Source organism: Triticum urartu, chromosome 1 (genome assembly GCF_003073215.2).
Source record: "Triticum urartu cultivar G1812 chromosome 1, Tu2.1, whole genome shotgun sequence".
NCBI lineage: Eukaryota > Viridiplantae > Streptophyta > Magnoliopsida > Poales > Poaceae > Triticum > Triticum urartu.
In genome coordinates, this window is record NC_053022.1 from 471,506,373 (window position 1) to 471,529,367 (window position 22,995).

A 22,995-nucleotide genomic window follows, 5' to 3' on the forward strand; every position below is an offset into this window, starting at 1 on the left:
GGCCCTTGGCGTTTTGAGCCTGTCACATCAATGACGTCGGTGTGGTCAGGGCTGCAACGCTGGCTGGTTTGGCGTTTCGATGGTCATTAGCATCGCCACGGTTTGTGATGTTGCAAAAAGGATCAGATTGCGAAATATTTTCGTGAAGAGTTTATTTTGTGTTATAGTTTTTTAACAAGGTCAGAATAGTGATCTCATCCTATTTTTGTCTGTATAAGTATGTTTGTGCACTTCTAGTTGTGCTAACGACAGTTTCACTCAGTGCGGTTGTATCACTTTGATATGACGATTGAATGAAAATTCTTTATGTACATGGTTAGATTTCTTGTGGTGAAATCAGCACACCAGGATTCAAGTTTGAGACTTGGCACATGTGGTCGCATATTTTCAAGGTTTTCGGCACTATTCATTCACTTGTATGACATGTTCATCGGCTTCGAGATGTCTGTGTCGACTTCGTCAATAACAAGATCATGTCGGCTCAATTTCTTGAAGGTGCTTATAGGGATAGTGTGTTCATGTGCGCTTTCATAGCGGATGAGTGTGTTGCATGTTGTGGATGCATGCGTTTATACGGTACTTCTAAAAAATGTGTTTTTATCCGCAAAGAAAACTGGTTTCCCCCTTGAAAAAAGAACTAGAACAGCTGAATTACAAACAGTGGTATGGTCAAGAATCAAGATAAGCTTACCTAGTGCGAGAACAATGTACGATCAGCTGATCTCATGTGCCATGCATGTTGGCACAAACTGAACTATCGGTTAGTGACCAATCACAATAGCTAAATGCCTAAATATACTTGTCGATGGTGATTACAAGAGAAATGCTGCAAGCAGGACAACCACCCCCACCGGAAAAGACATCTGCATCTGCAACAGCAAACAGACGCAAAGAAAATTGTGAGCTTAGAAACAGCGACAGAACCAAGGTCACGGTGATGTACCTACAGTTCTTCTCAACAGCTCAAAGTACTTGCAGTTTTTCCACCTTGTTAGGTTTTGTAAAGTTTTCTTTTTCGACATCAATGTAGTTGAGAAAATAATGTCTTTTTGGAACAGTTTTAGTCCCGATCGATTTGCAAGTGAAATTTGCATTCAAGCGTAAGTAAGATAATCGGTCCAGAGCTTTCATACTTACCGTCGGCTTGGAAGAAGAGGAAAACCCCGATGCCCTCGGCGACGGGCTGAACGACGCCGTGTCGAACCCGAGGTCGTACACCGACGTGCCGTTGGGGTAGAACAGCCCGTAGTTCCTCTCGGACGCCTGCCCGTGCTTCATGTTCTCGTTGAACAGGGCGAAGACGAGCACGTCCACGGGCACGTCCGGCCTCAGCGGCGTCCCCTGGCCCGCCGCGACCCTCTTCATGAGGTTCCCGTTGTACGTGGCGGCGTTCTGCACGGTGGCGCCCACCTCGTCGGCGTCCCCGGCGGACGGCCACCCGGTCTCGGAGATCCTCACGGCGATGTCCTTGTGCCCCATGGCCTCCATGGCCGCGTACACGGCGTCGATCTGGGCGTAGAGCATGTTGTCGTAGGTGAGGTTGGTGCCGGGGTCGTGCGCACCGGGGTTGGGCTCGAACAGCACATACGGCAGCGACACGCTCCCGGGGCTGGCCTTGTAGGCGAAGAACGGGTACGCGTTGATCAGGAACGGCGAGCCGACCTCGGCGAGGAAGTCCAGCAGCGGCCGCATGTACTGCACGACCTCCTCCCGGAACGCGCCGGCCGACGGCGGGTAGCTGCTGGCGAGCACGTTGACGGACTGGGACGTCGACACGTTCACCTGGCCGTCGAGGCCCAGGTCCACCAGCGCCTGGTGCACGGCCTGCATGGCGGGGAGGAGGCTCTGCATGGCGGCCGCGTCTGTGCCGGAGAGCACCTCGTTGCCGAGGATGACGCAGGTGATGCGGGTGTCCGGGAGGAAGGGCTGGACGTTCTGCGCCACCCATGCGCGCGCGTTGCCGGCGTCGGACATGTTGAGGAGGTCCCCGTTGCTGATGGTGAACTCGACGCCTGTGCCGGCGAAGGCCGTGAGGACGGCCGGGTCGGCGTCATAGAGCTTGACCCTATTGACGTTGAGCGACCGGATGAGGCCGGACACCTGCGCCGGGTGCGGGAGGTTGTTCGCTATCTGGCCGTAATTGATGCCGAACTTGAGTGGCGCATTCGCCGCCGATACAATGCCATTGTTGGCTGCCGTCAGCGTAGGTGCGGCGACACGTCCAAAAGAGAAGGTCAATATGATTGGCAAGAAAATATCCACTGATGACAACATAAAAAAAGTTATATAGAAAACTGAAACAAGTTCCTTTGTCATGTAAACTGGCTCGTAACAATGCTTTCGGCTAAGAGGTCGTACTCGACCAAACACACAAAAATAGCGATGCACGCAACACAATTTGATGAAAAATATTAAACGGAGTGTCAATATCGATACAATGTGCATGCTTTCAACAGAAGGGTCACAAGGATGATGTGGAAAATTTATTGTTTGCACAGGACAACGTGGAAAACTCGCCGTCTTCCCTATCAAAGACACATTGGACAGCCGACCTCAAAGAAGAAGTGAAGAACTATCGCTAGCCACAATTCATTTTGAATAATACCAAGACAGCTGTTTTGCATGATACGGTATATACGGTCAACGTGTCTCATTTTCTCCATGCTCTTGCTCGCAAATTTGTACTACAGCAGCGTCAGTTAATTTGGATCGGATGAAGTATGTTTTCCGCATCAATGTTCAAAACTGGAAACACAAAAATTTGAGAAACAGCTTTCAAGGGCTTAAGCGTACCGAAAGAAAAAAAAACAGAAGCACAACTAAAAAAACAGAAGCTACCATGCAATCACATGCAGTTAATCACGCGCGAAAGATGGAAGGGAAGCGAGAGACGGAGGCATCGCCGGCCGTACCTGAGAGGAGCGAGAGCAGGAGGCAGAGCAGAAGCGAGGAAGAAGACGGGTCGAAGAATAAGAAGCGACGGGCGGCAGCGATCATCCTCCTCTCCATTGGCGCGTCGTCCCTTGCTCGCATCTCTTTCTCTCCTTCGTGTCCGCTCTGTCCTTCAGAGCGACACGGAAGGAAGAAGGGAAGGAAGGCCTCCGGCCGCCCCCGTTTCCCCGCGCGTTTATATGGGAGCAGTTGCAGGCTCGGGGCGGCAGGTCAGATTACGCACGCGACGTACTATCCTCCTGCAAGCGCTAGCTTCCAAAGTCCAAATCGCGATAGGCCAACGAAACATCCGTCTCTCAGACGGCCACTCCTTCCCAAACGACTACTAGCCAGACAAGGTAAGGTTATAGACGGGCAAAATCCAGTTTTTCTCTTTCAAAACAAATATGCTCCAAGTGATGTCTGAATATTTTTGAAGTGCAGAAACTCCCCTAACTTATGTGAGAACCGCCGTTCGTGCTGCGGCCGCTCGTCGATCGCACGGCAGCCTCGCTGGAGCTGGCGACAGAAACAAGTCGGCCGGTGAAAGTCGCTGAACAGTATTAAAACTTGCGCGTCAGCACGTCACACCAGGTAGGGGGCTGGGAGCTTCATGGCCCCAGAAGGTAGGAGAGATCGGTCGTCAATGAGACTACAGTTTTGGATGGAACCAAACCGACCTAACTATCTTTTCATATTGAGTTTGATCACTTGCCTCTTGCAGAAAGTTCAGAGCCGGAATAGTGGCATGATTTTCTTGGATGAGAACTCTATTCTCCTCTTATTTAATGGATAAGGCAAATCTTTTGCCTCCGTTTTGAAAAAAAAAGAACTCCATACATGGAAAGGTTCATTGGATTCCTTCGTTGGCGAAGGAATTTCTGAGTTTGATTTGTTTTCTAAAAATTTGATATGAGGAGACAAAATTGGAGTGCCCTTGATGCTCTCAATGTTTTTTTAATCTTTAATAACCATGCCATTTTATGCTACATAAGAGGAAAAAACTCTACTAGCTTGATTGGGACAACTCCAACGTGGTTGCTCGGGCCGGTCGGCATTGAGCAGTCCCACTGTTCGGTGATGAGTGCATCATGCATCATATTTTACTTATTGGTTTTGCCTTATAGACGTATAATTTTCATGGACTTTAATAGTGAGCCTATCAAGTGTCCCGCTGTCAGGGACATGTGCACGAAGACTTTCAGACTGTCATCGACAGGTCAAGTCGGCTCCGGTAAGGGAGTGACGACAGCGGCACATCGGCGGCTCGTTCTGGTGGTAGTAGTGGTCGTCTGAGATCATCTCTGAAAGTGATCCAACAGTGGAATCGATAGAAGGGCATCCAACTCGCCATTGCTTCGATCACGGGGCCACGACACCGACATCCATCCTCATGTCACCATCCACGCTCATCATCGACTCTTCCATCAATATCACTGTAATCCAAAAACCTATTGTGGATTCATACATGTATCACTATAAATCGTTCATCTGCTATTAATATGAACACCTTGATGATGTCTAGTGTCCCCATGCCTGAGTAGTTTTTTAGTTCTCGGTGATATTGAGGAACCCTAGTATTTCTATGAACATAGTGCAATAAGATATTTGATCTATGCAATATGGTTATGGCAATGTTCTTCATGGTATTTTTTTTCTTCTCTTTTTATTTTTTATTTTATTTTTTCACATGCTAATTCATGAATATTTATTAAAGTTTCAACCATTTTAAAATACTATGTTTTTTTGGAAATCATGAATTTTTTTTGAATCCAGGATATTTGTAAAATTCATTAATATTTAAAATTAATGAAGATTTTTAAAAATCTATGAACATTTTTTAATAAAAAATCTAATTCACAAACATTATTTCAAATCCATGAACATATTTTAAATTCATGAGCATTTTTTCAAAATTCGTGTTTTCACATCATTTTTTAAAATTCAGGAGTTATTAAAATACATGAACTCTTTTAATTTAATGAACTTCTTTAATATTTACGACAATAAAACTGAACCTAAACGCAACCCTCTCACGCTAGCCGTCTGATCTCCTGGTTGGCCGTCCTAGACCATCAGATCTGAGTGCACTTCCGCATGGGCCGAATGTCCTATAGGGCCGCTACTCCTGGAGAAAAATCTGAGCCGTCTGGTTAACTAGGCCTTTTTCTCCCAGCCCAATTAGCAAATCTGCATATTTTTTTTTCCTGGTTGACTGGACTATTCTGGGCCATCCGACGGTGAGAACAGACTGCCTTGGGATGCATCTGTTGATCGGGCTTTTTTTATGGGCTTCTGTTGATCGGGCTTAATGGGCTGTTTTAGACCCTTGCGAATTGTGTTCAGTTACCTGTGTCAAATGTTGATCCTCAAAAAAAAAAACCTCTGTCAAATGTCATACTGGGCATTCCGTTGTGTACGATGAATGTTGAAGATTTCTGGAGTTGGAGCCAGGAAAAGAATGGGGTATTCTCAGTCAAATCCGCTTACCGTATGCTTGTAAGCACACGCCAGAGAAGAGAGGCTTGGCTCGAAAATAGGCCCGGTCCTTCCAGCTCAAATACAAAAGAAGGGGAGTGGAAAAGATTATGGAAGACAGAAGTGCCAGGGAAGGTCCGAATGTTCCTATGAAGATTATCTAAGCAGTCCATTCCGACAAATGATGTAAGAGCACACAGACATATGGCGACATCTAGCGCGTGTGGTATCTGCGGCTCCCCAGATTCATGGAGACATATATTCACTACTAGAATGCACCATGTCAAGGTGCACCTGGGCCCTTGTGGATGAGGAATTGGCGCAAAACTTAGCAACCATCACTGAAGCGAAAGCTAAACAGTGGCTATTCACTCTCATGAGCACGTTATCACATGATCTATTTGTGAAGCTCTCAGTTACCTTATGGGCCATCTGGGCAGCGAAAAGGAAAGCTATTCATGAGGGTTTTCCAGAGTCCTCAAACCATCAACGGTTTTATCAATAGATACCTGCAAGAACTAAAGATGATAGCTGAGCCTGCTCGGCCCCAGAACGAGCAGCGATATGCACGCCACGCGCCCAAAAGCGCCTCCCCCCGGGCATGTAAAAATCCACGTCGATGCAGCATGTCGCAAGGGACGGGGGGGGGGGGGGGGGGGGGGGGGGGGGTGCTTCGGCTACTGTGTGTCGAGATGCTAATGGTAATTTCCTGGGTAGTTCAGCTCTTGTGATCCAAGGAGTGGATGATCCTGATATTCTTGAAACGATAGCATGCAGGGAGGCACTGGCTTTGGCGCAAGATCTTAACGCTCTCAACTTTGTCGTGGCTTCCGACTCGAAGGGCGTTGTTGGGGCTATCAACAACAGCAGCAGAGGAGCTAATGGCGCCATCGTCATGGAGATCAACAGTATAGCTAATACCCTAAACTGTAAATTTACTTTTGAAGATCGTGCAGCCAATGTCGATGCACATAGATTAGCCAAGTTTGCTTTCTCTTTAGGTCCTGGTCGGCACATTTGGTTGAGCCAACCCTACGACCAGAGATGTATCCCACAAACTGTGGATTTTGCTGAATAAAAACTTAGTTTTCCCCTTAAAAAAAGCTATCTCTGTCAAAAATACCCCTAAAAACCTCTGTTAAAAATTTCTAAAACAAATAACCCCTATCAAATAAAATGTTTTCTCAAGAAAAAACAAATAGCAGCAAGTACCCTTGCTCTCTCCGGCTTCAGGTTACGCGCTCCTGACCGTTGGTCTTCGTTTGTTCTGCATCAACGGACGTTGTTCCATTTATTTAGAGCTTACAAAAAATTGGGAGCAGCAACAATCATCCGCTCCTCCCTTTTGAGTTTCCGGTCTCTTGTACTCCCTCCGTTTCAAAATAAGTTCTCAACTTTATACTTCCTCCGTCCCACAATGTTATACATTATGGAACAGAGGAAGTACTAATTTTAACACAAAGTTATACTAGAGTTGAGATACTTATTTTGAAGTTACACTAAAGTTGAGATACTTATTTTGGTCGGAGAGAGTCTAAGATAGTGCATGACCCCCCCAAAAAAAGATAATCCATGCTGTTTTGTTTCCTTTTTCTTTTCCAAAAAGGAGGTTGGAACCCCGCGTCTGCACCAATTAATGCACACGTCATTTTATAAAAATACCATAGCCAATTTTGTCTGAGCCAGCAGTGAAGCAAGCAAAAAAAAAGCTAAGCGAGTGAGTGGGGAGGCAGTTGAGCTGAGAAGCGAGAGCTTCATGTGCCGACCATGGTTTCATGGTTTCAACGTGAAATAAGAGCTCCCAAGTGGCTCACATAATCAATAACGACTCACATCAAGGCCGAACACATGTAAGGAATCCACAACCATGCACCTAATTACTCCACTCTTCTCTCAGAAGCCCAGCTTGGTATACGAATGAAAAGAAGACATCGTCAAAACATAATAAAACCCAAGCTAGCATAGATAAACCAAAATGTAACAACCAACAAAATAACCTGCTAGAGAAAAAAGAGTTGATCCCATGAATGAGGAACGGCGTGACAAAGCACGAGTTAGCCTCTAGTATAAATTATGTGAGCTGGATTACTGGAAGGAACCTTCATCAAACCGTTTCAGTTAGTAGTAGTTTATACTGAAAGATAGAGCATGAGCAGAGCCACCTTAGCCTGAATCACTGTGTTAACTGAACTGACCAACCTGACTTGGAAAGTCAGAATTGGCAAAGACAAGCTAAAGAACAATGAGGTGGGGCAGAGGCCAGAGAAAGGCTAATAAAACAATGCTACTCGTACCATTTTCCATTTTAACGAGGTAATACAATATCAAAATTCATAAGATGCCTTCTTATGGAGTATTGTCTCATGGTTTCCCGCTCTAGGACCAAGCTATTTAGTTATCTACTCCCTCCGTTCCTAAATACTTGTCTTTCTAGGCATTTCAACAAGTGACTACATACGGAGCAAAATGAGTGAATCTACACTCTAAAATATGTCTACATACATCTGTATGTAGTAGTCATTTGAAATGTCTAGAAAGACAAATATTTAGGAACGGAGGGAGTAAAATGCAAAGACTAAAAAGTTCAGACTTCTGAACTCCTGACATCCATTCAAGTAACCAAAACAAAATGCAAACAGGGGAGTGGCCAAATAATTCTGAAAGGAAGTGGCCCACAAGTACAACATGTTTTCAAGACTTCCAACAGTGTATGGTAGTTCGAATTGCTGCAATCTGAACAGATGCAGTTTGGATTGACAAACCATTTTACATCAATTATTGTCACAACTCATATAGAACGATCTCATCAAAAGACCGGACTGATTGCCAGGAAGATGCACCCACCTAGCCATCTCTCTAGATAATAACAGAAGGCAACCGAACAACGAATTCACCATGAACTTCAACAATTGCGCCACACAAGCACATGTGAGCCAATTAGTAGAGTTCCTCCTCTTGGTGGGTTTGAATGACGCAATCCGCCTTGGGGTATGAAATGCAGGTCAGAAGGTATCCCTCACCCATCTGGCTCTCATCGAGGAAGGAGCCCTCCGACTGATCGACCTCCCCGGTCGTCATCTTGCCCGCGCATGTGGAGCACGATCCGGCGCGGCAAGAGAATGGCAGCTCCACTCCGGCAGTTTCAGCTGCCTCGAGAATGTAGGTGTCTTCAGGGGCCTCAAACTCGTGCTCTTCTCCGTCCGGGCCTATGAGCTTCACCTTGTGCACGGCCGTGGCAGACACCCTGAACTTGTTTGACATCCTTAGGCCTGACAAGTTTGGTGTTTGCTTGGTGTAACCAACGAAGAAAGCGCTCCTGATCGCCGGAGCAACGGCCCGGGAACCAGCCCCGGATTTAGCAAAGGACACTCCTGGAGCAGTGGCAGTTGACATTTTGCTGATGCTGAAGAAAGAACAAAATTATGTGTCAAAATACAGTACAACAGCAAAATTAAAAGTATCACAACTTTTTAAATTTGTAATCATATATTATGGTCACCAAAATTCCTCGCTGCAAAACTTTTAGCTCGTAATCATGCGTATGATCAACAATAGTCCTATCTGCAAAGCTTAAGAGTGATCCATTTCCCGTATGGAACACCCACAGGCAGTACAGATGTCATTGTCTGGTACTCTGGTAGACCAACACCAACACCAAATCACTGTCCCAATTGAAACCAGTTCAAATTAGAAGCCCCTAACAACTTAGCAGGTGGATTTCTTGTACAAAAGCCAGTTCTGTCCCCACTCCCCACAGTCCACCATGATATGGACAGTGGTATAGCGCCACGGGCCAAAAACCTATCGACCGGGCACAGATCCGGCGAGCGCATGGACTCGCCGGTCGCCGGCTCGCCGCGACATGACAGGATGACACTGGAGCCGGGCGCATCACAACCAAGGCGGCGATCTACGGCTACAAACAACGGGGCAGCCGACCGGGGGGCGCGGCGTGCGATCGACCAATAATCAGGGAAGCGAAGAGGGTGGCGGATCGACGGGCGGGGCGCGTACCTCCTCCGACGAAACAGACGGGGGAGAAGGCGGCGCTGATCTCGCAGGCGAGGAGAGGCGGCGGCGGCCGGTTGGACTTTGGGATCGCGGGTTGGTGCGGTGTGTGCGGGGGTGGTGAGGTGGCCAGCACGCGCACGGCGCCTTATTAATAGGGGAGGGGAGGCAGACTCTCTGCTGCAGTGCTCGGCTCTGCCAGTCTGCCCGCTGGCCCTGGCTGCCGGGGCACGCGCCTCTTCCGCCCTCGCGCTGGGTGGGCCGTGGGTCGCCTCGCCCCGGCTGGCGGCTTGGGCGAAAGGCCGCGGCTGACCGGTGTGGAGTGCCAAAGCATCGCGCCAGGGCGACCTAGGCCAAATTTTCCTCTGCTTCTTATTTCGAGAGGGATCATCGCTGGAGTAGTTTAGTTCACGGCTCTGATTAGATCAGGCGCGCCGCTTGCAGGGCTCAGGGGCCGGATCGGGCAAGCGGGTAGGTGGGCAGGGCACGAGCACGCAGCCCCTACTGACACCGCGGACCCACCAGCCGCTTCCAGTAAAAAAGGAGAAGCAAAGGCGCATCCAGCAGACAAACTCAAAGCGGACTAGCGGTCTAGCGCAGTGCCGCCGCACATCAGGCTTGTGTTCGGTGCATGCAGCATCTGATCCGGGTCAAATCACGCAAACCAGGAATAATAACATAGCACAACAGAGATTGGGCACCATGAGCAAAGCAGATTTATTTTATTCAATCACCAGGTAGAGACAGGCAGTTTACAACTCAGCATATGGTACAATGAATCAGCTCGGTTCAAGCGGACTTTTCATTTCGCGAGAAATATATTAACATTGAGGTTGCCACAATCAATCAAAATCTGCAGTAACTGTTCATCTCACCGATCTGGCAATCGTTGATTAGCACAATGGCATCAGCATGGTACAGTGGTTTTGGACCCAGAAAATGACAATTAGCGGGAGTATCACAGCCTCCTCCGGTGCTGGGTCGCGCCACCGAGGAGCCAACCACAGTTATCAACTGCGCAAAAACGTAGGCAAACCTCTGTCTGCATCGTCTGGCGATCAGAAGCCTATGGATCCTTCTTCATAGGGAACCATCCATCAGACAGACTGCTTTGTGCGATGCAACGCAGCGGCTGATACATACATACATGAGGGTACTCCGAGCGCAGTGATTGTTACATACACAGGGACCAAAATTAGATACATGTCGCAGCATTCACCTCACTTGACATGCAAAACCAGCAAGCCTGCAACATGGACGAAATCATATCAGCTGAAGAAGTTTAGAGAGACACGTCAATACTAGCTTGGTTTGATGCAGTTAAAGAACTGCTGCCCGTTAGGTTATGTAAATATATATAAGATATGAGAACAGTAGTAACAGCTAACAACAATGTATGTTGCCTACCAAAGAACGTTAAATTGATAAACTTGACCGATCAACAGTCTGTGAGCAACAACATGCGTCGCCTAAAAAAGAACGTTGCCATCATCATGGATGCTTTGGTCCAATCTTTTCTATTGTCTTGATTCACATAGAGCGAGAGCGCGCGTTTGTGAGCTTGCCCACCCAAGCCAAGCAAGCCACGCCTCAACCAATGCGAAAAGGGCTGGCATCGGTGATCCACTTGACGGCCTGGATGATCTGGAAGGAACGGAACGCCTGCGTGTTTGACGGCGCGCAACCCTCCGCCACCCAGCTCATGGCAAGAATCAAAGATGAGGCGGCGCTCTGGGTCAGGGCAGGCGCCACCGGCCTGGGACTGATCCTCCAAAGGACATGGGACGTCCACTAATTCATTGCACCATTTCCCTGTAATTCTCCTGCTCGGAGAACTGAACTGCTAAACTCTCTTTCTGTTCAATGAATGAAACGCAAAGTCTTTGCGTTTTCTCAAAACAAAAAAAACTTGCCCACCCACGTTTGAGGTGCAGCCTTCACAGGGTGCTTTGCTTCTATTAAAAAACACCCTGGGTGCTAATGCCTATTGGTCGAGTTTTTTTAGTTTGTATAATGCAGCTTATCTTCTGTGTTGTCTTAATTGACATAATGCAATGGTAAATAAAAAGGAGAGTGAATGTTAAGGATATTAAACTATTAAAGAGTATACAACCTTGGTGCTTTCACAGGTGTTTTTTAACACTAGTCAAGTACTCCCTCTGTTTCTAAATATAGGTCTTTTTAGATATTCCAATATGGGCTACATACGGAGCAAAATGAGTGAATCTACACTCTAAACTAGGTCCATATACATTTGTATGTGATCCATGTTGAAATCTCTAAAAAGACTCATATTTAGGAACGGAGGTATTATTTGTGATGGAACATAATGGATGCCAACAGAAGAAGAATACACAAACTAAAAAACTGTTTCATTCCTACACAAGTCTTTGATGTGACAGCTGCAAATATAGTATGCTTACATGAATCAAATATCTGCTTGTTCCTAAGGGATATGGTCGATTGATCTGAAGTTCTGAACGTGTAAAAAGATATATGAAACATAGCAGCATGCACAGAAATACTCACCAAGGACAGCAAGTGCAACTAGTAGTGATGTTGCTACAAAAAGTTGAGGGTGATTGTAGCATGTAGAATATTCAGATCTACTTAATGTTCTCTTGATAAGTTCAGGCCAGCAATACGTAGTCTGCAAGGAGTAACAATAGAAGGTCATTACTGGGGAATTTAATCTGCAAGATCATATTCAAAGAACTAAGAACCTGAAACAATGCCTGGATTGTAATATGCAAACAAACAGAGAATATAGTAGATCATAGCATACCCTTCCTGATGTACGTAGGTTGAAGGGAGGTAATATATTTCCATTTCTCAAGCCATCAACAACTTCTCCATCTTTCCTCCTCTTTGTAAAGCTCTGATGGTCTCTATTCGTAAACCATAAGTTTCTCATAAAACTGCGGTACTGACTGCTCAGTTTGTTCTTGTAATGATGGCTTGTACCTAACGAATCATCAGCATCCAAACTACACAAAGTGCTACCGTTATGATCTCCTTCGGATGCACTTTCTCCACGTGAACATTGCAATTTTGATGCCCCTTCCACATCATTTCCTGAATACCTGAGTTCACGTGTTGTATGTTCTTGGGCAGAATGATAACCATTTACCATAGGTGCACTGTCGAGCTTAAGTTCAGTAATTTCATTTGTATCAGTGGAGTAGTATGCATGACTATGACTGTTGCCACCAGAAAGGAAAGATGCCAGCCCATCTCCATCCTGTTCACTTGAGGAGTATGGAGATTTCGGAGTTCTACTGAAATCTGTCCTAAGAGTCTTCAAGCTTTCTTCCACCTCAGAAATTTGCTCAGCTATAGCTCTAATGAATTGCCTGAACTTTAAGATTGCATTTTCCCTTGAAGTTGACTTATCAGAGAATGCAGCTGCATTCACCTCCCTCTCAAATTGCTCTAACTGCCAGAGTTAGGAAAATAAAAGTCTTAGAAGAAATCCAGAAAGAAGCAGATAACTCAGAAACATGGATAAATGGACTAGCATGGTCAATGGAAAGCTTGATTGTTTGAACCTGCCACTTGGTAGTTCCGAGAGCAGTAGCCACATCTCTCTCATACTGTATCGGTGCATGAAGTTTTGCATCTGAAGTGTCATCTTGTATAACTTTCTTTTCATGCAAAAGCAAGCGGTAGACACCGTCCATCCTGTACAGCAACCCACCCAAAATTAAATCCAACAAGTACAGTCAGCAAACTGCACAACACACGCTCCATCCTAATTAAAAAATATAAGTACACTGGAGGAACTCTTAACGCTGTACGTGCTTGCATACTACATAACTTCTAGGAAACTGGGGGAACTCTTAATACTGTACGTGCTTGCATACTAGTACATAATTCTGAGGCAGCATTAAAAAAAATATAAGTACATCTTTATAAGAAAACATAATATTCTCAGGTATGATGACTGGGTCAAGGCTTGGTGTTTTTCTGTGCTTATACTTACTGCTATAACCTTTTCTCACAAGAGATTTCTAATTGTAGGATTGCCGGCTGCTCCCATGCTAAGTGGAACAGACCATCCATGCTAATTGTAGGATTGCCAGCTGCTCTCATGCTAACTGGAACAGACCATCCATGGAAATTCAGAGATTGTATTTGAAGAGTCCGTACTTAAAATATCATGTTAGTTGGGAGAATAACAAGAAAAATGTAACTACGTACTAGTTTATTATTAATTCCTTTAGATCGGTGCGATATACAGTAATTGCAGGGTACAAGAAGCATATGAATTATGGAGAAAGAAGTACTTCCTCTGAACAGGAATATAAGACCTTACAAAGGGAGTACTTATCAAGAGAAATCCTAAAGATACTAGAGAACATTACTGAACCTCTGTAAACGTGGAGATACATGCTGATGGCTAGTTCGTACCACATTAGCAAAGTAGCAAAGCTGTTTCGCTTTCTGTTATAATAAGGTAAGCTATATATACTATCGAACAGAAGGCGCACCCCAAAGCCTAATTTGACAGCAATAAACTTCTGCAGGCGCATCTAACTCAATAGATAAGCTACAGCCTACAGAAACCTGACAGTAATTTCCTCATCGAAGGCAGCCATGACACTTTGGGAATTCACCAAAAACATGGACCTAGCCTATTGGTCGCAAATGCCAATCCAGGCAGAAACAATCACGCCGAGAGGTTCCCAAGCTCGGGAACTGGCGCCACGAGCTCTGAACACGCACCGAATTCTCCGCAATGCGGCGGCGAATCCCGCGAGACAAGCAACCGAAGCTCCTACGCGCGGAATTTCCACCAGCGGGCAGCAGATCACGAAAGGAGACAAGGAGAAGGAGCCGAACCTGTCGGCGGAGTCCTGCACGCACTCGGCCGCGGGGAAGAGCGGATCCGACTCCCAGCGCCCGAAGCCCTCCGCCATGGGGCGAGCGGGATCCGGCCGGCCCCGAGCGGATTCGAATCCGCTGGAGCGGGGAAGGGGACGACGACGCGGGCGCTGGAGCGCGAGGGGAGGGAGAGATTCTCTTCTCCGGTTGGTGGATTTCTGGCTCTGGACTGGTTTTCTGTAGCGTTCCTCCTGCTCCCCCCTTCCCCTTTTCCTCTTTCGTGCGCCGTCTAACGGGTGGCCGCTTTGCGGATGAGCCCCCGTGACAGCGCAAAATTGCGCGTTTGCAAGGACCAATGAGTTGCGCGTGTTGCGTGCGCGTCAGTTGCGGCTTAAAATAGGCACCTGGCCTGGGCTGAGCTGCCTCGACCACCTTCCATGTGATTCACGATTCAGGCACACTTGGGCCGTGACAAAGCAAGAGAAAATGTCGAGACAATGCTACATACAGTGGTTCAAGACGAACCTCTTGTCCTGAATTCTTCATCTGATCTTATTTGAACACAACACGAGATCAAGGCTCGATGTAACCCAGCCATCCGGGCGAACACGAGAATTTCACAAGAATCGGCTTATTTCCCGCAGGAACGAGCAAAGCACCAAACAGGGCCATATGATGGCTGAGAAGAGACCGCCATGAATGGTTTACACTATGAAAAGATACGATTTCATATGCACTCTAATGCTATCACACACACGGTCTATCACCTAAAGCTTTTGCAACGGAAGGAAACAAAGCAGAAAGGCATAACTAAGAGTCTACTGCAAGAACTGGGAAGCTTATGACACTGCAAAGATGAGCTAGACTACTTGGGGGGCCTTCAGCCTCTGGAAAACCCCGAACGCCCTTTCCGCTGTAGGAACTCGGGAATCTGCAGCTTCGGGCCTTCGTCCTGGGAGGATGAAGAGAACCGGGAGCTGCGGCCGCGGTTCACATCGCCTCCAGCCTGAGCATCCAGGATTTACATTAGAACACTGGGCGCGGAAGTGAGCAGAAAGTAGTCGGTGGAATGCAAGAGGGTGTACCTGCGCGGGTCGGACTTCACTTTCCTCCTGGCGCTTGAATCCAGTTGCAATCAAGGTTATGCTCACCTGAAAGGGGCTCCATGTTATTAGCATGTGCGCTGATGCCATGCGTTTGTTTACCAGGGTGGGTTTTAATGGTCTTTAAATTGTATAAAATATGGTTTACTTGATTAAAAGTAAATGCAATTTATATATATTTCTCTGGGCAAGAAGACTCTTGTGACAGGCGTTGATTACTTACCTGACCAGTATATGATGGGTCTATGACAGACCCAAATATTAGATTTGCACCAGGATCGACGAGATCATATATCACTTCAGCTGCTGCATTCACCTACAAAGAGGATGACCAGTGGGGTTCAGGCCAAAAGTAGTTCAAAAATTTAGTGACGTTCTTGCATGTTAGCAGCAGGCTCAGTGCAAGCTCAAAGTTACAAATGAATGAGGCCTTCTAAACTAACTTAGCTGCCAAAGTTGTCCACTAAAAACCAAATAAATTTGATTAGCTTGCTATGTTGGTCACGATATAAACTAGAATGCATATAACTTTTACGAGCCGTTCTGTCTAACAGAGATTGTGTATATGATACCTCTGTCAATGTTAGGTCACTCCCTCCGGTGATATTCCACACAATTCCTGTTGCTCTTTCAATACCAATATCAAGTAGAGGAGACTGAATGGCATTGAGTGCAGCATCTCTTGCTCGTGTCTTACCTGCAGATAGGCCAACAGAAACAGCAAGACAAAAGAGAGAGGGTAAGCGGTTGTTGGTGTGGCTGTTGGCATGCTATGATGTCCAGAAATGCAATCTAAGCATGATTAGGAGTCAATATAACTGCATAAAGCCACACAGAAGTAATAGTGAAACTTGTGGTTAGTTACATGACTTTCGACGGAGAAAATCAAGTAATTAACTACATTCCATTTATATTATTAGCACAATATCCTTAGGAGTTTCACAACAAGCATTAACTCTATATGAATGCAAGGCAGTATACATGTGCATGCGGCATTTGATGTTGAACAAATAAGGTTCCCTGAAATTTAACCTGTTGCTGTTCCAATTCCCATCAAGGATGAACCTGCATCTGACATAACTGATCGTACATCAGCAAAGTCAACATTGACCAAACCTGGCACCTGCAAGCAAAAAAAGGTAGCAGCAAATCACATGTTTAGCTGCATATATCAGCCAACTGTAGTCAGAGTAAATATGTTGACAAAAACATGGGCTAAAGATATATGAACTTTCAGACTCGTGCAAATGGCATAACAAGCAGACAGGCCGTGAATGTTGTGTAAAGATAATAGCTAGAAACAATGGAGGAACGAAGTGCAATAGTTGACAATGGGATTCTATTTTTATCCTGTTCCAGCTAACTGGGTATACATAATGGTAAAAATTAAGATACAATGATGTAGTTTGGATATTCCAAAGAAGTGTATACAATGTTGGATCAGGAAAGAACTAGGAATCAGTAACAATTTAAACCCGCTGCATAGTGTGAAGGTGATGATTTTGGAACATAAAAAAAGGCTAAACAAGGAAATGGTCAGAGGAGATTGTTGATCCATAGTTACATGAGTGTGTAAACTGTAAACCGAACTTGGTTTTCTGAACACATCGCATGCCACTTCTTTGAAATCATACTTGGCAAATGTAATAAAATAGCTAACACAAGGTATAGCATAGCAGCATATTATCTTACAGTGATGATATCTGAGATTCCACGGACACCCTGCCGGAGAATATCATCTGCCAAATTAAAGGCTTCTGTCACAGGAGTATTTGGAGAAACAGCAGTCAGTAACTTATCATTTGGGATTACGATCAGTGTATCAACATTGCTCCTCAAGGCCGCAATTCCTTCTTGTGCCTGGAGTGCCCGCCTTCTTCCCTCAAATGAAAACGGGGTCGTCACGATTCCAACAGTTAATATACCCATAGACTTTGCGATCCCTGCTATAACGGGCGCCCCGCCAGTGCCTGTTCCACCTCCCATTCCAGCCTGTAAAATGAATTTGAAGGTTCAAAGGCGACCAATAGAGCATATCAATTATCATATTCCTTTCAGTCAAAGCACATAAATGATTATATTTGGGTAAATGAATAAGTACTCTTAACTTAACATGTCTATCTAGGATATTGTTACTCTCAAATATGATCAATTCCTGATGTGTTCTAAAATCTCTATATTGGGTGACAAGCAAGGTGTTGCAATTCACAAATTGTACATCAATTAAGCAACAGCAAAAGCGCAACTTGCACAAGCAGCTGGACGTACCGTGACAAAAACCATATCAGCTCCAGACACTGCCTTTTCTACCAACTCCTGGCTTTCCTTGGCTGCGTTCATGCCGATTTCTGGGTTCCCACCAGCACCAAGACCTCTTGTCAGTTCCTGGCCAATCGGCAGCCTGTTTGCCGGGTCAATGGGCGACATCCTCATAGCCTGGAAATCAGTGTTCACGATCCAGAACTCCACCCCCTTCATGGAGCTCTCAATCATCCTGTTCACGGCGTTGGAGCCGGCACCTCCAACCCCAATGACTTTAATCCGGGGCTCATTGTAGCGGTACGCGATGGAAGCGTCTGCTAGTGGTAAGGTCTCAATTGCTTTCCCGATACCCTGCTCCTTGCTGGGGGCAGCAACTGCGCCATTATCCTCTCCGTAGAGCATCGAGATCTCGGGGTGGAGGTCGTACATGGTGTCCTTGGGGGTGCGCCGGGGCCCAGATTGGCGCGAGTTTGCGGAGCATTCGAATCGACTAGGGCGACCAGCGAACCGCCTCTTCCTCAGGAAGTGCGTCGCATTGACACCGCGAAATGTCTTCCCGGCCGGCGGCGGATCCAGATGGCGTGCGGGGTGTGCACCGGCACACCCGAAACTTGTGGAGAAGCTCATACCTCGGAACGGATGTCCGAGATTGCGGACGGGGTGGAGACGGCGGGGACGCGGGGACGCGGAGAGGTGGAACGCGGACGGCGATGGAGGCGGCGGCGCGGGGGGTAAGGGGGCGGTGCTGTGGTAGGCCGGCGGCTCTAGGGCACGGGCCGCCTTTGGGTCGGCCGGCAGCTTTGGGTAGGTCAGAGGAGCAAAGGTGATGGTGGTGGGGGCGGAAAACCCTCTGCTGTTTTCAGCGAAAAAAATGGAGAGGGTGGCCGGCGGAAGCGATAGGTTTTGATGGTTCGGATTCGTTGGCTGGGTGAACGGAGGGCGCAGATTTGATGATTTCGGATGGAACCAAGGAAAAACGTGATTACCGAGTCCATGGGGATGGATGCCCTAACAGCATACCAAATCCGATTCAAAGACATCTAAAACGAATCGATGTCAAGAGATGTTTTTGATGCGAACTGAGCATAGCTCGTACTAGCTGAGATGAATGAATAGGTTCCTTGTGATGGAACCATGCCACCAGAGTTTAAATTCTAGACTAGATTTGACACTGTTGTGCATATTTTTTGGATTTATTTCAGACTTTCCTGTGATGTTCGTTCGATGGGAGGAGGTTTTTTTGTCGACTACGAGAAGCCTATGATGACTTCTTCAATCTTAAAATGTTGTGTCGTCTCAGTATTTCGAAGGTGCTCATAGGGATGGATGTGCGTGCGTGCATTCATAAGGATTAGTATATATGAGTGTCTCCAATTGTATTGTGTTCAAAAAAGATATTTTTCATGCATCATTTCTTTTGAGAAAACTTACGTTATGTGATTGATTATCATGGGTGTGGTTAATTTCCGTTCAAGGCTTTACTGGTTCGATTAAACATTGATTCTTAATTGAGGGATGTTTTTTTGTGGTGTTGTGCTACATCACCATTTCTCTTCGGAAAAAACCAACAACTCCTACGGAAGTAGTTGATAGCAAGCACAAATCATATAAGTAAAGACAATAGACAAATAACCATGAGTACAGAGTTAGGGTTAAGGATAACCTAAACTCCAAAGAGAATAATGTATCCCCATGTTCACTTTCTTGGAGGGCAGCTAGTCACCGTTAGTCACCGTTGGAGGGGCGAATGTTACCACGAAGGCACATCGATGCCACGAAGGCTCACTCTATTCTTCTTGAGGCAACACCACGAAGGCGTTAAGTGGCAGACCTTGAGGTGGTCTCCAAACCTTCACAAACTTTCCAAGGGTAATCACAATGAATGATTTATCTCTAAAGAACTCCTACCACCTAGGAGTGTCCAACCTCCAAGAGTAGCAAGATCAAGGGGAAAATGATCAAGACTTGCTCAAATCATGATTTTCTTTGGTCAAAAGAGGGAAAGGGAGTGGATCTATCACTTAGCGGAGTTTCTCTCAAGAACTCTTACAAACGCCTCTGAGATCTAGGATTTGGTGTAGAGGAGAGTGAGAGGGAGCACTTCAGGGTTCTTGGGTGTTTTCAAATGAAGTGGTCAACCCTCTCCCGGAGTGGGATGGGAGTATTGTTGGAACTATCAGTGTACTGCAAGTACCAGACACCCGGTTGCTGAAGCAAGTGCACCATGAAGAAACTAGAGCAAATGGCCAAGTGTGAGATGTACCGGACATCTGGTACATACCAGACATCCGGTGACTCATAGAGCATCGAACATCCCGTAGATGCCAGAAGTTCAGTAATATTCAATTTAAAAGCTTATGTATAGATCCAACGGACATCCGGTGGCTCAAGGAGTACCAGATGTTCGGTGGTTACAAGAAGTCCATGGGTTTTGGCTTTGTATTGGTATACTGGACATCCGGTACTGATCGGACATCTGGTGGTATGGTGCCACCGAACATCCGGCAGTCACCAAAAGTCCGGTAATATTTATTGATTTTGGTTATGTGTAGGTATATCAGATGTCTGGTGGGTATCGGATATCCGGTGAAGCAGTGAAGACCAGTATATTTTGTAAGCAACCTTATGAGTGTATATTGTAAACATCTATCCTAGGGCACTATTGCATGCATGTGTCCGTGTGTTACAAGTGTATGATGTGCGTGGAGAATATTTGCAAGGAACCATGGGTTTGAGCAAATCTTTCACAAGCCCCGATGATTCTCTCTTAATAGTGCGGGATCTCTATCACCAAGAACACACCAAAAAGCCTCTGTTTCATATATTTGTTTCTCTGTTCTTGAGCAATATCAAATCAAGTGGGGCCATGATCCACACAAATATGTTTCCACAGGGACTAAAACATGTGATATACTTAACAAACATGATTAGTGTCATGTATGTATATTATTTTCATCAACATCAGAATATAATTAAGGGCATGATTGCACTTTCAACCACTAATTTGAGTTCTAGAAACGAGCGCCTACTGGCACTACTTGTAGCGAAATCTGGCAAAGCTATCAAGCTAACATGCTACCAAAATATAAAGTCTCCAAGCAATAGTTCAAACTGCCTATTACAAGGTACTTATTATAAAAACTTTCTTGGTCGATTCTACATACAAAAAGGACGATCAAATGGAGCTAAAGTGGGGAGTAAAGCTACTAGAGCGAATAGTAAGGGAGTGTTGGAAATATGCCCTAGATGCAATAATATTGCATTATTTACTTCCGCGTTTATAATTAAGAGTTTATATTATATGTTATAACTGCTATGATCCTGGGATATGCGATTCAGTGGAAACTCATATGCACATGTGGAGTGATAAACGACAAAACCTGATTCATAGTCTTGCCTCTAGGACTAGCTCAAGTGTTGTTTGTGACCATGTTTTCTGGCTCCCAAAACAACTTTGAGAATATGACGTTGGAAGAACAATCATATTGAATTGACCCAACTTGTTTGTTATACTTTGAGATACTATCATCACAAGCCAATTGTTATAACACAGAGAGTTAACATATGCTTTAATTCCTTAGCCCATGAGAGTATCGTAGTCACTTCATACTATATGATGGACTTTGGGGTTTCTCAAACATCACCTGTAACATGGTGATTATAATGGCAACTTACAGGTACATCAGAAAGTTTGACAAGGCGCTAGATAGCTTAAGAGTGGGATTTTCTTCTCCGACGATGAAGATACATTCTTAGGGCCCTCTCGGTGTGAGGACGTCCATCATCGTCTTTCCAGACACAGGTGGCTAGGTCACAGGGATGACGAAACATGTCAACGAGAAAGAAGAACAAAAGGTAACGAGGAGACCGGTATAGTGAGCATGAGAATGACTCAAGAGGATACCGATATATCTCACCTCGGGTTTTGTAAAGTGCCATGAAGCAAAGAGAATATCACATGCTAATCAAATGTTCACTCGAATATCATTCGTGTATTCAAAGAGATCAATATGGACGTCCACGGTTATCGAAAGAGTTTTGGGGCTTACTGGGTAATACCAGGAATTGATATATAGGTGAAAAATGTTTTCGAATATGTTAAATTAATAATAATAGCTTTGAACTTAATAATAATAGGTTCTAAAAAGGCCAAGTGGTGGAGTGTTATCGGGCCCTAGGGCCCAAAAACACTTGGTAGAGAGTATTTTAGGACATCTTGTAATAACAAGAGCAACTAGGGATGAAGGTATGAACGAAAATGTAGGTAGTTACCCATAAGGATTTATCGGTGGTAGGGATCGCAATGGCGAAGGGTACAAGGGTCTCAGGAAAACACCAGAGAGTATCTTCAGAATCTTCTGGTACACCAAGCAATCATCTGAAGCAAGGGGCTCTCCGGGAGAAAGTATTTACGAGAACCTAGAGTTAGAGTTTAGCAAAATGATTTAACCTGAATAGAAGAGGGATCAGATTCCCAGAGTAAAGACAAGGAAAAAAAGATCCTAATACCACCCCAATGTGATGTGGGCTCGTAAGCCACACAACAAAGTTAGTAAAAGTTTTCCAAGCAGTCGGCTCTGATCAACTTGTGACGCCCTCGATTCAATCGTACACTAATCATACACGCAAATGTGTACGATCAAGATCAAGGACTCACGGGAAGATATCACAACACAACTCTAGACACAAATTAAAATAATACAAGCTTTCTATTACAAGCCAGGGGCCTCGAGGGCTCGAATACATAAGCTCGAATACACAAGAGTCAGCGGAAGCAACAATATCTGAGTACAGACATAAGTTAAACAAGTCTGCCTTAAGAAGGCTAGCACAAAAGCAACATCGATCGAAAAGGCAAGGCCTCCTGCCTGGGAGCCACCTAACTACTCCAGGTCGTCAGCGGCTGTCACGTAGTAGTAGGCACCCTCAGGGTAGTAGTAGTCATCAGTGGTGTTGTCTGGCTCCTGGGATCCGTCATCTGGTCGCAACAATCGGATATGGGGGAAAAGGAGGCAGCAAAGCAACCGTGAGTACCCATCCAAAGTACTCGCAAGACTTACATCAGATCTAAACTAAGTATGCATCTGTATCAAAGGAATGGGTTGTATCTGTGGACTAAGCTATAGAATGCCAGAAGAGAAGGGGAAAGACTAGCATCTTCAAGCATCTTGCAGCATTTAGAAGAGTACAGATCAACATAATGTAAAGTAGTAGTAGTGTTATCAACCTCGCCCAGAGATCCTTCCTCGACCCCCTGCGAGAAAGCAATCCCAGAGCCATACTATCCATTTCTCATCACAAGTATCCAGTCTAGTTGTATCGATCGGGATACAACTATGAGCGTCCTTTACCGTAGACAAGCTATCGATAGATGTTTTCTTCCCTACAG

At 45.6% G+C, this 22,995-nt stretch overlaps 4 protein-coding genes across 4 annotated transcripts; all 4 read right to left on the reverse strand.

Annotated features, from left to right (window-relative positions):
• Nucleotides 1–594: 594 nt before the first annotated feature.
• Nucleotides 595–3,181, reverse strand: LOC125519960 (glucan endo-1,3-beta-glucosidase 14-like). Its single transcript, XM_048684744.1, has 3 exons — nt 2,913–3,181; nt 1,138–2,192; nt 595–869 (listed from the first exon to the last, which is right to left on the reverse strand). The coding sequence occupies exons 1-3, from the start codon at nt 3,031–3,033 to the stop codon at nt 813–815; spliced, it is 1,233 nt and encodes a 410-aa protein (XP_048540701.1). The 5' UTR covers nt 3,034–3,181; the 3' UTR covers nt 595–812.
• Nucleotides 3,182–8,097: 4,916 nt separating this feature from the next.
• On the reverse strand, nt 8,098–9,638 carry LOC125519989 (ferredoxin-6, chloroplastic-like). The gene is made up of 2 exons (XM_048684769.1): nt 9,424–9,638; nt 8,098–8,812 (listed from the first exon to the last, which is right to left on the reverse strand). The coding sequence occupies exon 2, from the start codon at nt 8,800–8,802 to the stop codon at nt 8,347–8,349; it is 456 nt and encodes a 151-aa protein (XP_048540726.1). The 5' UTR covers nt 8,803–8,812; nt 9,424–9,638; the 3' UTR covers nt 8,098–8,346.
• A 482-nt stretch (nt 9,639–10,120) lies between these two features.
• LOC125519980 lies at nt 10,121–14,599 on the reverse strand. Its single transcript, XM_048684760.1, has 5 exons — nt 14,260–14,599; nt 12,966–13,098; nt 12,203–12,853; nt 11,947–12,067; nt 10,121–10,663 (listed from the first exon to the last, which is right to left on the reverse strand). Exons 1-5 carry the CDS (start codon nt 14,334–14,336, stop codon nt 10,638–10,640), a joined length of 1,008 nt encoding a protein of 335 aa, XP_048540717.1. The 5' UTR covers nt 14,337–14,599; the 3' UTR covers nt 10,121–10,637.
• Nucleotides 14,600–14,746: 147 nt separating this feature from the next.
• LOC125519969 (cell division protein FtsZ homolog 2-2, chloroplastic-like) lies at nt 14,747–18,458 on the reverse strand. Its single transcript, XM_048684749.1, has 7 exons — nt 17,613–18,458; nt 17,037–17,336; nt 16,377–16,467; nt 15,917–16,041; nt 15,568–15,660; nt 15,327–15,392; nt 14,747–15,247 (listed from the first exon to the last, which is right to left on the reverse strand). The coding sequence occupies exons 1-7, from the start codon at nt 18,231–18,233 to the stop codon at nt 15,122–15,124; spliced, it is 1,422 nt and encodes a 473-aa protein (XP_048540706.1). The 5' UTR covers nt 18,234–18,458; the 3' UTR covers nt 14,747–15,121.
• Between the last annotated feature and the right edge of the window lie 4,537 nt (nt 18,459–22,995).